The sequence below is a fragment of the Epargyreus clarus genome, unplaced genomic scaffold, assembly GCF_041222505.1.
Source record: "Epargyreus clarus isolate Ecla_fem2 unplaced genomic scaffold, WU_Ecla_fem_2.2 ptg000004l, whole genome shotgun sequence".
Taxonomy (NCBI): Eukaryota; Metazoa; Arthropoda; class Insecta; order Lepidoptera; family Hesperiidae; genus Epargyreus; species Epargyreus clarus.
Genome location: NW_027332212.1, coordinates 8032389 through 8051066, shown reverse-complemented (window position 1 = coordinate 8051066; position 18678 = coordinate 8032389). Strand labels below are relative to the sequence as shown.

The 18678-nt window shown below is 34.3% G+C and overlaps 1 protein-coding gene across 2 annotated transcripts in view; it reads left to right on the top strand.

Annotated features, from left to right (window-relative positions):
* LOC140757411 (transducin beta-like protein 2) overlaps positions 1-18678 on the top strand; it is a 123510-nt gene that overhangs the window by 61881 nt on the left and 42951 nt on the right. Inside the window, exon 3 of one of the 2 annotated variants that reach the window (XM_073093101.1) lies at positions 10547-10770. In XM_073093101.1, coding sequence (XP_072949202.1) covers positions 10547-10770 — 224 coding nt within the window. Of the gene's footprint in view, positions 1-10531; positions 10771-18678 lie in introns of both variants that reach the window. The other variant, XM_073093100.1, reaches the window with a different exon arrangement.

Below are 18678 nucleotides of genomic sequence, written 5' to 3'. Positions count from 1 at the left end.
TAGTCCTGCTAATGGTAAATGGCTCTTGCCGCCATTGACAACTGTAATCAACTCCAGATAAGATTAGAGTCCTGCGTGAGGTTAAACAAGATTCGTTGGTATCCTTGAGGAATTAAGTTGAAAAGCGTCGGATAAGTATGTCTCCCTTACAATACCTTTCAGAAATAGGCGTGGCTGTGGTGCCTCCAGAGCCGAACCACAACTGGTTCTATCAAGTTAACCACATCGTAACAAACTAATCGCGTATTATTTCAGGATAAATAATATACAACATTCAACTAAAGAGCAATGTAGTCTGTTAGCAGCTTAATTAAAAACAGGAATAAATGCATTGTTTTCTTTTATTTACACTTTTTAACATGAAACTGAAAATTGCGCTTTATACCCCCCCAGCCCCCTATACGATTTCGTGAGTGATGTATGCCATGAATTCCCATGGGCATACATACAAGGCTCGATAAATGTATACTTAGAATACCCAAAGTATATTATGGAGATGTCCTGATGACCTTCTCGGGGATCGAACATCGAACCCTCTTTGTACCACATGCGTGTTGACTGCTCCGCCACGCGAGTCGTCAAACATGTCTATTGTATTTTCGTGTCATATTGTACCTTCATTATTCTTGTTTATTGTGTCACCTTTTGAAATAAAAACTTGTCACAAAAGGGTGAAATTAAGGTTAGGATTCGCTTAAATGAATTTTAATTTTTAATATTTTCTTATTTGACTATAGTCCGATTCAGAATTAGGTGTCCAAAATGTAAACAAAGAAATGTCATTGTTAAAATAGGATTACATGCATTGTAAACCTTAATAAATTAACAATAAAATAAAACTTAAAGAAACTCAAGAAAAAACAAAAAAATAATAACATTACACAATTTAACAAATTCGCTATGAAAACGAGAAAACATTAAGAGTTCCACCACGATCACGAAAATGAATAACATCAACTACGAAACTTAAAAATGGCGGCACAAAAAATGTTTTGCATCCCGATTGTGTTACCATTACCACATTTTAATTTTCTACCATAAACCTTGTTTTTTATTATTATTACTGTATGGAACGAAATTGAGTTAATATAAATATTGGAAAATATTAATTGATATTAATTTATTTAGATTATAATTTTATTATCGTTGTATTACTTTAATATCGTCAAAAATAAGAAACTACCATTTCAAATGTATTTTCTTGATAGGTCAACACTTTGTTTACATTTTGGACACCTAATTATGAATCGGACTATAGTAGGTATAATGATTTCTGGATTTTAGTCTCCGTGCGATGGCTAGAAATATCTTGGAAATTTAGATCGTTCGGTCATAAATTACTTGTTAAACCTAAATCCAACTTATTAAAGTCTACTTATTGAGTTCTATTTAATGAAATCAATCTTGGTTGGCTAAAATATAATACATACTCGATATCTCTTTTCTTAGTTTGTGTTTCACGACGCATGAAACGTAAATTAGGATTAAATAAACCCAACGGGTCTTGAGACCGCTTCTATGTATTATAAAATTATAATATAGTTAATACTTTAAGCAAAACACTTCAATATAATAGTAATTACTACAATAGTTAAACATTATGATAGCACGATTTCAATAATACCTTTACATGCTCTCTTCACAAAAGCTCGTTACTTCCGGACGTTTCTGGTTGTCTCCATTAATTACATCGCCGATTTAATTGCTTGATGATGATGTATGTGTATGTATATAGGTACTGAATGTCAGTCGAGTACGCCCTCGACTGACTCGCTCATTCACGACTTGCAAACTCATTAACCAGTCTATCCTTCCATTGACATGACCGCGCTAACGAAACTTCCCTTTAGCATCAAACTATGTGTAAATTAATATTTGTGTAATGTTATGAAGATCTCTGATGGTATCTGCTTCAAAATCTTTGCAACTGAGCAACCTACAAATATATGAGAATTTTATTTAGGTAAAGTCAAAATTGGTACAGATGCTTTGCTAGCCCTAAGCACAGATGAATAAATAGTTACTACGTGACCCTAGGGATGAAATTGGAATGTCTTTCACATTTAGAGGTGCCGGTGAGGCACAAATCTTTTATTGAATTTCTAGTGACCCTAAAAAGACATTTAAAAATTCTATTAACGTAAAGCTTTATAAAAAAATTTTAGGTATTATTTTTAGTAACAAGATCAATCACATTTGCAGCTTTAATATCAGAAGTCATTCCTTTTTTTTTTTGAACAACAAGTAAATTTCTACTCACGGGTATCTCAAAGGCGTACAATTCCTAATGGTAGTCATTTATCTCTATTTTTCAGTTTTATCGACTAATAATAGACGATAGGCGTAATATTGTTTATTTGTAATTAGTTTTTTTACATAATTAAATTTTTACCTCAAGAATATAATGACGCGGAAATTAAAATCATCTGTGGTTTAACTTAACTTTAATAAGATTAACTATGAGCTGAACTATAAACATGAATAAGGAAAACTATGTACTTATTAAGTAGGTTATCAATATTCATGTTAATTAAACGTAGTGTTGAAGGATTCTAAAAACACACTGTTTAAAACTCGTCAACTTGACGGTTGGCAGTAAAATATGTACATAAGTTACCTCACTCCGGGCACAATGGCATAGAACCTTGAGTTTAGTATGAGTAGCGCTTGTGTTTTTCTTACAGTTTGGTTTAAAATTATTCAGTTTTATTTGCTACGAGTATATACATATCCTGGCTGTATAAGTACAATAGCTTTTGCTCAGTAAAAAGAAAAGGTGTATATAGGAGTATGTAATAAAACCTAATAGAATGAATACGCATACGCATTCCGAAGTAATTGCTGCTTCTTTTTTGCGAGGACGATTTCTGACGTAGCGACCACCTGTTGATAAAGATCCTTTCACATGAACGTTACCAAAATACGGACAGTGGGATTGATATTCGGTATCGATGCGGATTATTTTTATTGTGATAGTATTGATTCTATCGATGCAACAATTGCTGATATGAATGATTTAGGGTCGATAAATTTCGGGTCAAATGATTTTCAACAACACTAGTATAGTTTTTAAAGATCGTTATCATGAGTGTACTTTAGTTAAATAATGGAGTTAATGTCGATGTAATCTTCATTTACAAACGAAACTGAATAGTATGGAAGTATGTATGACTCAATAAGCAATTTTTTTGCGTAAACTCAAATATGGCTCTCGCAGAAGTAACTGACGATTACATTGCGAGTAGGTTCAAGTTTTTATCACAGTATTGCGATGGCAAACTTCCTAGTTCCCTTGAGAGGGCATTGCACTAAAAGACTTTAACGCGCGCTTCTAGACGCATGTTCGTATGTGTAATCAGAAATATTAAAAGTCAGAGGGTATATTTGTGTATAATCTGCAGGTCATTTTACAAAAAAATAATCGTCGTTAACTCTGTCCCACTGCTGAGCAAGGATCACATCTCAAAGTGATGTGTATAAAGTTTTTAACAGAATTCGTTAATACTTTTAAGCAGAACTCGAGATATGTTTGGTTCCTAACCATGTTTTTCTTCATCTTTAAAAGCAAGTGTTAATTAATTTCTAATACACTAACCTTTGAAAAGTCAGAAATAAATTCCTGAGATTTAAACATTACTTCACCATTAGAAGAAAAGTGTTCAGAATGTTGCTTATTTGGTTGTTAAAATGATGAGTTATTTCGCATTACCGATGGCTATGTTTCGATTTCAGAAATTTTCAATTTAAGATATAACAATATACAAGTACTTAAACAAAATAAAATCCTTGTACTAATATATAAAAATTTAAATATAATACCGGCCAATATGTCAAGGAGATTCCGAATTGTTCAAAATGTAGGAAGTATTTATAAAGTTACACAACATAACATTTTGAGCTAGACTATTCTTTATTCTAACCTCAGTCTAGTGTTGAAATGTTATTGATTTTTTAATAGCTTTTTTGTTTTCAACTTAAACATAATTGTTATTTTTTGTTAATGTTAATTAAGAATATGTTCTTATACAAGTTATAATAAATATTTAAATTTAATGTTAATTTATGAGTACAGCGAAAACTATATTTTATAATATTATGGTGTCATCTTGTTCCTTGCACGAAGGCATTTATGTTTATACATTTATTTAAAATATTGCTTGGAAACATGAACTCTTTACCTTATTCAGATTAGATCGTAATTTTGGTAAAATTTACATACATTTTCGTAGAGGTGAAATTAATCTAATCGGTTATTAACATGAGAGCTTATCACGTAGTAATTAACATTGTCTAATTAATACAGCATCAGATTATAAACACTTCGAATGATTAATACTTGACGTGTAAGATTTTGATGAGAAAGACATGGTTTTTATATGGTAGGCAAAGTGGAAATTGCAGTCCAATTAATGGTAAGTGGTCACTGCCACTATCTGTAACCTATCAGTATGGATCAGCTACCTTGCCTACTTGTCTCTAAGAACTAAGAAGGTCAGCTAATATCAAAGTCAGCCGGCTTCCATGCTCTTCCACCGAAACGCAAGAACAATTTCACGCTAGAAGGAGATTTACACTATTATTCTAAAAAGAGTCGCTAAGTATAATTTATTATTTTGGAATAAAATCTCTGTATGAAAAACAATAATCAACTTTTTAATCCACTTGTGAGACGGCCGCTGTCTTCATGATTCATACGAAACGTATAAAAACATTGCAACAGATTGAAGACTTACAAGTCGTGTGAAACACTTTAGTAATGCGAGTCTTCCGGTGTAATGGTCAGAAAGGACACGAGTACGTACGTGACTTCTCAGGAACTTTGGAATGTGGCCTGCCATCAGCTGAACCGAAACCCTAATTATTATTGAGTTAAGGAACTTTCCTGTGTATTGCATCATAAAATCGCCCTCTTTGTCTCTTCGCAGACTGATGTTTTTATGGTTTCAACGTGTTTCGTCATGCTTTAATGTTTTTCCTCAAATAGTAGTTATGTACATACTACTCAGCATGTATACTCGTAGCGCAACTATAGAAATAAAAATATAAGAAGTATTGAAGGGTGATTCCTTGAATCTGGTTTTGAAGGAAAAAATAGACGAAGGAATAACTGCTCTTTCGTGTTTGTGTTTGTGTATTTTTAATTAATTTAAAGAAAACTATATGTAGCGCAGCAATCGCTGTTTACATTTATTGGTTCAAACGTATTTATTACTAGCTGTGCCCCGCGGTTTTACTCTTGTTAAAAAGTAATTATAACGCGTGTGAAACCGCGGGGCACAGCTAGTTCTAAAATATAAGTAGCCTAAGTTACTGTTTATTACATCAGCTACCTGCCAATAAAAGTCCCGTCAAAATCGGACCAGCCATTTCAGAGATTAGCCAGAACAAACAGACAGACAAAAATTAAAAAATAAAAAAGTGTGTGTGTGTCAGCTACGACGCACGATTGGAGTTTACTCCTTACGAACGATAATTATGATATATATCGAATAGAAAAAAAGGGTAAATGAACGCATCTGCTAAAATGATAAGAGAAACAAACATATATCTGTAATTATTCGGATTATTTATATTACTCCAATAATGCGTATTACATAAAGTATGTTACAAAATAATATAAATAATAATAATAATTGTGTTCAATTTATACAAATCCAATTTTAGGATGATTGATTTCTTTCACTTTGAATTATAATATCATTCTTAAATACTGTAATTATCGTAATACGCAGGCGCGCAACACACACGTACAAACATACGCACACATTCAACTCTCAGACTGGAGGTAGTGAACTATACAGTGAGACTACGAAGTATCGCGCAAAGAGGAGACCCCGAGAATGAGATACGCTGTGTAATGTATTCCATCTCATTCTTTTACACGTTCAATCCTACAGATATATATGTTTGTCTCTTTCTACGTTACGCCTCAACTTTTCGTGTTACACTTGATTTTACTCCTCATAAAATTTCCGTACCGGGCCTTATAACTCAAATCGTTTCTTAAGGAGTAAACTCCAAAAACCCGAAATAATGAGCTGGTTTGAGATTTAATATTTTAAATATCTTATATAACTTACATACTTACCTACCTACTTCTCTAGTGTTTATTAATAATAAAACAGTGTCCACAGCCGTGTTAGTTTTAACGTAATAAACACGTATACCCAACTCATCAGTATTGCTCAAATAGGTAGTTATTACGACTGTACACACTATCTTGTTCTGCACACCTAATACAGGTTTTATAAACGAGACGTTTTGCCATATTTGCCATAAACCGCTGCGGTTATACGGTGAATAAAATACTATTTAATATCCCTAACGTTGGCTTCCTAAAAAAAAAAGGAAATCTGTACAACAGATTTTTTTGTGGCAAATTTTGTTAGATATTTTAACTTTACTTTTAATAAAAGTTGGACTATAAATAATCTGCAGAAACCCTTTTGCCATTGTATTCGAGACAAAAAGGTGTGGCGCCCTAATCCACACTTGATGCGTTTCAATTTGTTAAGTGCATAATATGTCTGTAATTAATTTCTACAATAGCCGATTAATCAGCTCGGCTAGCTCATTACTTAAAAATATTACAACAATGTAACTATGTAATAAAGAATAAAGAAAAGCAGAATGAAGCGATTTTTTTATGAAGTGAAATGAAATAAACTCAAACCCACTATAACAATTGGCCTAGTGAGAGTCGAACTCGCACACGGAGGGTTCTGTACTACTAAAATGTTATTTTTTCTTACTTTTAGTATCATAGTAGTCATTCCGATTCCAGAGATAGAGCCTTGTGACAGACAGGCAGACAGACAGTGGATGCTAAGTAATAGGATTCCGTTTTTTTCCTATTGCTACGGAACCCTAAAACTGTAATATAGCTCCGATTACGATTTCCAATCGTTAACATTACACGCTTCATCGGCCACTTACCGTCGCTGCGGCGCTAGGCTGGGGTTACGCTCGGTGCCTGAAATCCGAAGGCCTTGGTACAGTGACTCAGTTTCGATATCTCGGTTGGTCTGTTGACCTTTTACCGGTTCCCGCATTGTTGCACGCTTACCTAGTTTACTTACTTCACTTACTACATAACGCTAGTTCATCAAAACACCAGTGTTTGGCCGTTTTTGTGGTTCTATCGGCCGTTTTTGCGCATCGAGAAAATCAATAGTCACTGTTAAGTTACTTTTTGTCATCTGCGAATGTTTGTCTTAAAAAAGAAATAGGTTTTGAGTATTTTTTTGTTGTTGGAAATTTCAGTAATAAATCGCTTGTATAAGTCTATGCTGTTTAATGAATTGTAAACAGTTCATGCGATTTGTTGGGTAACATTATAATATATTGCAGTTGCTTCAACTATTACAAAACGTTAGTTCATTGAAATAATTGTATTCTGAAATTTTATGATATTTTTTGTACTCCGATCCTTAAAACAATGTCGGTAACAAAACATGGTTTAGTTATCGTAAACTCAGCCGTTCAATTTTGACAAAATCCTTTTGGCTAAGCCATTTCGGGCGACATTTATTTTTTATTTAGGTAGACGTACCTTCTCTTGTAGATCGTCAAAAAACTTCAAAATTCCATTGAGAATATAGTAAAATATAATTTGTAACATTTGAACAATAAATATTTCTTAAGAATGGTTTGGTCACAAACTTGAAAATAAAAGATAAGCCGTCACTCAGGTAATTACAACTATTTAGGCAATATTTTTTGTCGACAAGACTATAACAATGACGACAAAATATGGTTTTTAATATTATACTTTAATGTATGTCACTTAAGGTAACTTAAGTGTTAGATTTAACACATAATTATATTTTTTTAGTTACGGTACTTAATTAGGTATACTTCTGTTATTGTCTTTTGTTTGCGAGTGGACACAATTGTTCTCCTTTTATCACTTATGTTAATTATCTTTACACATTTAATAATAACATTACATACACAATATTTAAGCATCAGGTGATTCATTACTCGAAAGATAATCTAACTTGACTTACTAAAATACATGTTTTTCTGCCTACTTTATTATTTGCAAAAAGACGGCCTAATACTAAATCCTTAACATAAACACAAACTTAGTTAAGAAACATTACTATTGAACGCAGTTCTTTTCTCGATACAACTATCGTCGAACCCTGAAAAGTGTCCAACAGCGCAGTCGAATGCTTTAAAAACATTCAATTTATTAATAGCGATTTGCACTGTTGACTCTCGTAAAGCTTTTTTAAACCAGACTTGTTTTTCATTGATGAAACATTGCATATGCCGTTGTTTTTGGGAAGTAGGAGACACGCAGAAATAACTTTTGTTTTTCACTCACGAGAATTCTCTGCTCTCGAGAAATACCACAGAATTCGATATTGTTACTGTGGCTGAAAAAAACACCGATCATCTTCTGTACGGAACCGTCGTCAGTGCGTAGTTCGATACGCACTTCGCCGGTTTTAAGGTTGAAATAGTTGGTTGGAGGTGGCATTGACTAACAATTTAGTCAGGGTCGCCATTATAGCTTCTAAAATTGTGTACCAGCATGAGAGTACCGGCACTAATGGATAATCCTACCCGTTTAGTTCAACGTTTAAACCGACCGTCCTTCGCTACCTGCATATCCATTCCACGGAGGATTATATAGCTTTGTTTAACAAAGGATTGTATGTTATCACTTGAGATAATAGTATGCAACGGATAAATGTATCGTCTACAGACATGACAGAAATTATCTTGTAATCATGAGTAATTGAATATTTTCTAAGAAAACAACTGGTTTACTAATTCAATGAAAAATAATTCACTGGTATCAATATTTATAAGCAATAACAAGTAATTAATTAAAAAAATCAAAAACCCGACTGCACCAAAAAGGCTGAAGTAGAATTTCCAAAAGCAGTGAAATAGGCATTTCGTTATTTTTATCCAGAAAGCCACATACAAAGTTTCATACAATTTTATCCTCGTAGTGCTCATTTACGCTATATAAAGAACCTAAAAAATGTGCAAAATTCCAGCACGCTTAAGTTCAGCGGTTTCCCTTTGCGTCGATCTCTGGTACCTACAGCAACTCACTCATTTAGTCAGACAGTCATCTTGATGTGTATATACGAGTATATATGTATTAGCTGACACTGCAAACGTTGTGTTGCCAAATAAATAAAAAAAAATTAAGGGTGAACATTACTTACCCTTATCACTTAGGGGTAAAAAAAATAGATAGTGGCCGATTCTCAGACCTACTGAATATGTATATAAAGTTAGGTGAAAATCGGTGAAGCCGTTACGGAGGAGTACGGTAACTAACACGAGATTTTTATATATAAGATATATTATATAACGTATCTGTAATCTCCTCTTAATTTCCTGTATTTTGACACCCTACTCGATAGGTTTGGTTAACTTTTTTTAAAACGTGTTACTACTCGTATTTCGCGAAAAAATCCACTATTTACGGTCTATAAAATATATAACTTCAGTAAATTAAAGTTTCGGTCATTATTTTACCTCGTTAGAGGTAGAATTTCATTATTTTTTTATCTAACAAGCCTGATTCAAAATTTCATAGTGTTTGCTTCAAAATTGACGATTGTTCAAATGAACTTTAAACCCTTATTTTACCCTCTACGGCATTGATTTTTCGGAGGGCGATAAATAAGTGCGTCCTTGTTCCTATTCAGAAAGCCAAATACGAAATTTTATAGTAGTTGCTTCAAAATTAAAGGATTTCAAAAAAACTGTTTTAGCCTATTTTACTCTCTTTAGGGTAGAATTTCCAAAAGGCCTTTCTTAGTACTTATTCACGCTATATAGAGAACCTATGTGCAAAATTTCAGAAGTGTAAGGTCCTTGGTTTAGGCTGTACGTTGATTTCTGAAAAATGAAAAAGTCATTTAGTTAGTCTGTCAGTCAGTCACCTTGCTGTTTTATATATATACAAATATGTTTTTATAATCTCCGTTTAATTTCCTTTCATTTGATACCCTACTCGATAGGTTCGGCTAACTTTTTTTTTTAAATGTGTTACTATTTCGCGCCAATAATCCGCCATTTTGTTTTTTTATTACTAACACCTATCTAAGGACACTCGGGTCATTGAGACAAATATAATGACACCTTAACTGTTGAAATTCATCCAGCCGTTTGTTAGATCGGATCAAATAAAGAAAGACAAACATACAAGATACGCGCGAAAAACATAACCCTTCCTTGGCAGTCGGGTAAAAATAAATGTATCTAATGTTTTGCCGATTAAGACTGACAATTTCTGTTCCCTAGAAGTTGTCAAATGTCTATCTTTGGTAGGCAAAATTTGGATAGATTGAATATTGGTAACGGATATTTATAGTTAGTCTTGAAGGGATGATGCATGCATGTTTTTCAGTAGTAAAAGACAGTACAGTTTTCAGTAGTAGGTAGTAAAGACTTAATCCAGTCTGTCATTTTAGAGTGTTATAAGTTTAACCATACTAACATAACCGTGCTTATAAATTTAACTCATAACTACATAAATTACATAAAGAATATTTAGTTCTTTGTCCACCAGATGGCTCCGTGATCTTATGGGACGTCCGCGACCTGAACCAGAAGGAGCACAAGACGCTCCGTGTGAACATCGAGTTCGACCACGCGTCCCACGTCGCATGGAGCCCGGACTCCAAGGCGTTCATCATACACACCGTGCGGGGCAACAACATCATCGTCTACAAGATCGAGAAGAAAAAGGATGGCTTCATTGGCTCGGCGTCGCCTGTCATCGAGTTTGGTAAGGTAAGGTCATCATCTTCATTATCATATAATGATATTGCTCAGATTAATGTAGAGATAGAACTCTTTGGATAAAGCTAATAAATCACAACGACTAGGAAATTAAGAATGTTAATAAACCTATCATCATTATCGTCATTGCCTCACTGCAAGGAGACATTATGTGAAGTGTTAGGGCTATACTCTATCATGCTGGTGTGTAGAGACATGGTTTGACATTTTGGAGACATTTTTGAGAGTTTTATAGAGAAATCGAGTGGGACAAGATAATAAGAATATTACGATGTTTTCCTTCTCCATTAAAGCTATAGCATTGACATCATTGAATGGGAATAGATATCTGGATATACTGGATGAAAATATCGGACGCTCAACATCACAGACAGAAAATAAAACTAGGCTGCCACAGCTATTTAATCTACCATAACTTGCTACATAAATTGCTTAAACTAATAGTTGAATTTTAAATAAAGTAACAATGATTCTATAAATCTTAAATTTAACAATAGCTGGGAATTATAAAGTTACAATGAACGTAATTTGAATTTTGGTTCGTCTAATTTGCTTAAAATTGGTTTTGAGTATTTAGTAATTGTCCAATTACTAAACTACTTAAAAGTTGTGAAATCTTTTTTCCAATGATCATTGAAATTAAAATTTCTGCTTCCTTAAGTCAATGTTATGATGGAATGAATACCATTTCTCAAACTTTCTACAACACTTACAACAGTTTAGTTATTTCGAATTTATCGAGGTCGACATACATCTCAAGATAGATCCCCTGCTCTCGTAATTACCACCCGTCATATGTCAATATGGTGACGTCACGCATGCAGTATTGGATTTAGTGTGTATTATATTATATTTTTCAAATTGTTTAAAATATTTTAACTTGACTTTAAGGCTGTATGATCAGCCTTAATCTAAGTAATGCGATCTCTCTTTTCTCATAAATTTGCGTAATTAATAAATGATACTGTAGTCTTTGGCTTTGATGTGTAACTTCGGTTCGGTTTGGCTATTTTATCAGATTTTTTACAAATCTATATACATATATATTCCTATCATAGTTTTAAAAAATATGAATATAAATCTCAAATCACTGTTGATATTTGCATAATACGTTACACGTATACTCTACGGAGTAAACATACGTTTGTTATCGTATACAAATTTTAACTCATGCGTGCTACAGCCACTTATACAGCTGCCTTTAGTCGGCTATATCCAGTTTTAAATGCTATCTCAGGTTAAAAACAGCGAGCTATATTCCTGTAATCGGTGTGAAATGATAACGACGAGATGAATTAATAATTTAACTAAGAAGCACGTTCATTCTGTATATTTGTGCATAAATTAGACGGTATATTCTGATAACAATAAAATATTTAGCAGGGATAGCGCAGTAATTTGAAGTTCGAACTCTCATGCTGGGGTTCGAGGTTCTCACTCCAGGCGCGTACACACGACTTATCGAAGTTATGTATATTAAAAAATATGTTTGTATCATTTGCTTTGGTAGAGGAAGGCATCGTGAGGAAGACTCTTTCCTCAAAGTACTGCAAAAAAGTCTTTAATGCGTTTTAAGTCTACTGTTTACTATGTAGGTCTTAAATCTACCGTTCACATTTCCCAGCGTGGTGGACTACTGCCTACAACACCCTTATAAGAAAGAGACCCATTCCCATAAGTGGGACCACAATTAATCAAAGTTGAAAATTTGAAGTTGATTCTAAAATTATTTTCGCACGTTACAGTTTATTTCGATGCATCAAAAAGCGTAATTATTATTGCGTAGAATATATTTTATGCAATTATAGTGGCATACTTTTACTTTCCGTTTTACGATATGTTGTTGTCTATTATTCCACTCTTTGTCGTTGCCGAGGCACGCAAGCTGTATGCTATTATTTCGTAACACTGACCACGGTACTACACTTGAAATTGACTTCGTTTGACTCTTACAAAAGGTATTGATGTAGGTCAGATAATCTGTAGAAATTGTTTTTATAGGCCAAATACCATGAGTGTTTGAGTCATTGATTGGTTTTGCTTCTTTATAACAAGGCATTAAGGGCATTATTAATGCCCTTAGTTCGTTTTTGAGTACTTTGATGTACATGTAATTTTAAGGCGGGTTTATATCATTGCAGCCGGTGGATTGAACGAATATGAAAAATCCTGAAATAAACTGTGTTGTCTACATTAAACATCAATATAATTTAAATTATTGATTCAAGAACATCCTAGTTACAATGGAATGTAGAATGAGATGAAAAGAAGATAGGAATTAACAATTTATTTGGTACAATGACTTTATAGAAATCCTCCTTGCCAAGAGTTATAGGTTTTGATCTTCGATCTGATATGTGATTTTTGAATTTTAAGTGTAGACAGCGTTTAAAGCAAAAATGAAATAGAACAACTTTTTAAACTGTGGGCTCACAAAAGCGCAATTCTTCTGTATTTGTAAAGGCCATATCTACAAACGCAAACAAGATTAAATAAAACGTAAGTACACATAATTAAGATACAATCCTCGTTAAGCAGAGAACACTGTGTAATGCAAATGAAACGTATCAACGTAATTACGCACGCTGGCCATTGTTTTGATAATTTTAAAACTCGATTGAGCCGTGAAATCGTATCATTACACGTAACGTAGAACGTAGTATATTGGTCGCAGACGTCCATATCTGATACAGTAACAATAGCGTGGAAATTTGACTAATGGTTATAGCCTAAGGACCTATCGTAAAAATGCGCACAATATTTTAAAGTGTTTGCCAATGTGCTTATATCGGTACTTATTATCTACTTCGTTATTTTTCTAAGTGTCTTTATTTTCGTGGTTTCTATTGAACCGGATAGCTTATTTAATGCTTATTTTTAGTATTGATTACAAAAAAAATATATAGGCGTCGAATAGATAACCTCTCTTCTTTAGGAAGTCGGATAAAACTAAAAATCACTTCAAATTTTTCCTACCGTTGTAGGTAATGTATGTACTCGGATTAATATAGCTTCCATCACGGATTTCAACTATTATGTACTGTTTTATATTCATATAATTGTGGTTTATTGATGCCTATTTAATGCGTTGTCACGGATTCACTCCTGTCCGTATTGTACAAGTATTGGCGTTTCTGTTAAAACATACGGTAAACGTGAACTCAATACATTGTTATTGGATGCGGATGCAAAATTTAATACTTGTACGCAATTAATATTGGAAAAGTCGACCAATGTCATATATGTCACGAACAGGTGAACGGTTTTCTGAGATCCTGGCTGGAAAACTTAGCGAAAATGCTAAACATACGATAGTACGTGTAAATAAGTGCGCGTTAAAACTAGCGCGTATAAATAATCAGTTACAGCGAGCTGTCAGTCAGCCCCGGGGTGAGCTTGAAATCTATGCTAACAATATTACGCGTATAGGGTATATGGTATTTGGTGGACGGATTTTCCTTCGTGTGAGCTAAAGTTGAATAATTATATAAATTTCAAAATAGGAAATCGCGTAACGCACGCTGTATTGACAGATTTTCGTTCGGTGTAAGCTAAAGTTGAATAATTATATCAATTGCAAAGTAGGAAATCGCGTAACGCGCGCTGACAGCGGCTGAAAATCCCCTTTGATTTGAACGCGTTGCGACGCGACGACGCCGAGCGACGCGGACTGCCTGTTGCATACGGTTTTAATGTTTCATACAAAGTGTATAAAAAAGTGCCGGTACATTAAACAATGGAACGAGTATGCAGAACGTTACGATTCATATGTATGTTGGGCTTTCAAGAAGATTACTTTAATAAATTGAAGGCCATTGTATCCGAATATTACTAGCGCTTTTAAGAAAATTATTGTTTTATTTATAGCCGCACATTATTTCATTTAGTTATAACCAACTTCACTACAGCAATTGATTTTACACTTATACTGAAGGTTTTTTTCTTGGTTTTAATGTTTTAACTATATTCCGAAGTAAACATTATGTACTTCGTCTTTATTAAAAATAATTCGGGAGAACATTATATTATCTTATGGAAGTTACGTTGGTACTAAAGGCGCTGAATAAGTATTAAACCTTACCATATTGACATCCTCATACGACGCATACGAGCACACCACAAATGATATCTGCCAGAACAACGTTATAACACGTATCGTATTATGTTTCTTTGATAAACATCTGAGTAGTGATGATGATGTACGGACGTTTAATTACTCGTTGTCCACGACATAATAGAAGGTTAATTGCTTCACTCCACGATTTTGTGTACTTTCTCGTATACTTGTGATAATGGGCGGTTCCAAACGTTTTTACGTAAAGCCTTTGTCAACAGTAATTGTGATGTGTGTGCATAATTGTATGCTTTTACACCGTCTGTAGGTCAAAGGCGTTTAACTTGGTGAATTTTGCGAAAATATTACTTTGTATTTTACCAAGTTACCGGTCTGTTATATTTTTTTGTTTTTTTTTTTAAACTCTTTTTACAAAAACAAAGAAGCAATGCTTTATTTTAGAAATTAGTGTTCTTAGAGTTTCGTATTCCTCAGTGCTGTGAGGGTTGTGGCCGCTATTTTCAGTTTCGCGTAGAGCATCATGTACGTTGGTGAAGCTCTGACCAGACCTGATTGACTTGATTGACCTGATTTTTCTCAACACATTGGACTGCGCCCTCGGGGCCTCTTACCGGTTTTTCCTGTTTTGAGAATTGCACACATTTTAATTTTGTTTTTATGATATTTGGTGTAGCAAAAGAATAAGCTCCCCTGGTAGTAAGGGATCACTGCCGGTCATGGACACTCCAACCTAATCAGTTCTTCATTGGAAGCTCCCCACTTTGAGAGGAGACTCATGGTCAGCAGTGGGGCAATAATGAGTTGACGATGACGTTACTGAAATGACTAGTAAAGCGAAATAAGAGCTCTACTAACTAGATGTTTAAATAATGCTTTCTTACATAAATAAGTAGGTAGTTTATTTATATTGCATCTACTGACGGAAGTTTAATTTTTCTTGCTTTATATGAATGTTACGAGGTGAATCCCATGCATAATATTTTATAGCTCACCGTGCATTCCCAATCGCACTCAAACCTCATTAGATTTAATTCAATTTGAAGGGATTGTAAATGCTCATAGGTCGCACAGTTTAATACGCTCACTATAACTAGGGCTAGGCGAGAACTATCTCACCAATACGATTTTCTCATCGGCTTTTCGAGGAAAATATTAACATTCGAAACGAATACTTGGTAGTCTCGTGGACAATTCCGTACTAATGACTAATGTTCCGGGAATTCGGCATCAAATAGCGTATAGCAAACTTAATGCACCGACGCATCCATAAGTTTTTCCACGTATCTGTTGGCGAAATAATGTTAACATGGATCGTCTAGCCGTACCTGGAGTACATAGTATGTAAATGGATCAGACTAATTTAGACCAATTGTGAGACTGAGTCGAGCCCACAAAAAGTATAAACCGCCGCTTTCTAAAGAGCTTAACAATACTGACGAAAATTAATGAAAGGAATAATGTTTTTAAGAGGAAATTAAGTAGACTAGAGAGAATAAGCGCCAATTTACCTGTTTGGCGCCCGCCAATTTTGAACGGCGGATTACCTATACTGTAGGTCCTATTAGTAATACTTGGTTTATTGCGGTAGGTTAAGCACAGTAAAGTTAATTCAACAAGTAACATTAATTGCATATTTCTGCTTTACGACAAAATTATACGCTACATGATATTTGCTCAGATTCAACCATTGTATTGTATGTCTTTAAATATGGAGTAACCCTGCGACAAGTGCGCAATTATCCTAGAACTTTGATCTCCGTATTGAACATTAAGGTGCTAATGACCACGATTGTCCTTTGATCTTTGTTCCCGGCAATCTTTATTGTTTCATAATCGCCTGTTACTGATATTATTGTCTCGCAGCTAAATGGCAAATTCAGTTAGCTTGCACGGACTCGTTTTCAATTGGTGATCCATTTTATTAATATTGCATTATTTTTGTATGAGCTAGTGTTGTAGATGACGAAGTTAGATGTACGGTGTATACGATAACATATAGAAATAGCATGTCAACTAATAATTAAAATATTTTTTATTCATGCATATCCCATTCATAAACTCAAGACTCTTGTCTTTAGGACACAAGCACTTCCCTAGAAGAAGGGATTCTTAGTAGCTGTAGTAGTAGGATGCTTAGTAGCTGTTCATGTTGATACAGTAGCTAAATAACTTCGCTGGAAAACGTGTATTTCAATGATTACGATGAAAAATAAATAAATAAGGGAAGCTTTCAATCAAAACAAATAACCACGAGAGAGGAAGTTGCGGAAATGGATTGATTTTCCCGACGAGTTTATTTTTAGTCTGAAAGCATGATGGCGCATGCGCGCAATTGTCTGCTTTTTTGTATTTTAAGACCACTAGTGGCCTATGAATCAATATCTGTGTAATACGTCTATGTATATGAAATTTTGGGTATTTGTGTGTGTGTGCTGTACCTACACTACCTACCCTTAGTATGAGTTTTTACGTTTTTAGAAAAAAAAATATTCTTTTATTAAATTTTGTTTACGTATTTCCCATTCATTTCCAATTAGTTCTGATACAATCCGCAGGGGGCGCTGATTGGAAATGTATGGGTAAATACGTAAACAAATACAAAAACGGTCATTTTTGTAAAAACGTGTAAAACTCATACTAAGGGTACTGGTCTCTATGTGTATAGGTGTTAAATACATGTAAAGTGCGTGTTTAATGTTAACAATTTGCGGTTAAGATCATATATGCAGATAAATAGTCAAATATTTTTGGTAATACTGTTTGTTTTCATTGGCCTATTGTGTTAAAATAAATATTAGTTATGAAACACCATACGCTCGACTCTATATTTGTGTTTGCGTTTGTAAATTGAGAAATGGAACGTGCCTGCCTCGTGTTTTGATTGCATTTTGCATATGGTAGGTACGTAGTGTGTTTCTGTAATACGTTCAAAGGGTGTGTTATGAGTGCAAATTGAATACTTAGTGGATTATTTTAGCGTTGTTTTCACACATAACACATGTTTGAGTGTTACCCCAAAACAGAAAACAGACATCAAATTATTATATAGTGTGAAGTTTTTAGTTAAATGTTTATTGATGTCAGTGCAAATAATGAGTTAATTTCGTTACTTATTTCGTAATGGACAGTGACTTTTAAAAAGGGTACTAACTACTTATTAATATTTTTGATAAAGATATTACTTCGATAAGTATATTGGTAATGAGTGGCAATGAAAATGAAATTTATTATCGTAGTTACCACTTTGTGAGTTGCCGATCGAAATAAAATTTAAACCGACTAGTCTCCACTAGCAGAGAACGTATGAAGGTAACCTTCTGATATTATTTACTCATGTGGTGCTGTGAAATGCGCGTCGGATATAGCATCGCCGAAAATAGGTGGGCGTGATACTGTAAACGTACCTAGAGCAATGGCCTCCGCTGAAAACTGAAAACATCGTACATTGCGCCTACTCCCATTCACGTCCCCGCGATTTTATTGATTGAGCGACCGTTTGTTTATTTTTATAAACAAACGGTCGCTCAATCGACCTGATTTTGATTGATGATTTTGAAGGTGGTAGAACCCTTTGTGGTTCGACTCCGGCGGCACCACCGCCTCACCTATTTGTACCTAATAACAGCAGCGTAAGCGCTGCTGTGTTCCGTTTTGAAGGGTGTGGTAAGGGAGACATACTTTTCCGAGGCGTTCCAGCTTAGTTCTGAGGGGTAGCAGCACATCTGTGGCCGACCTCAGGTAGGTATGTATAATCCTATCTGGGGCTGATTACAGATGTCCATGGGCGGCAGTAGCCACTCACCATCAGATGGACTGCATGCTCG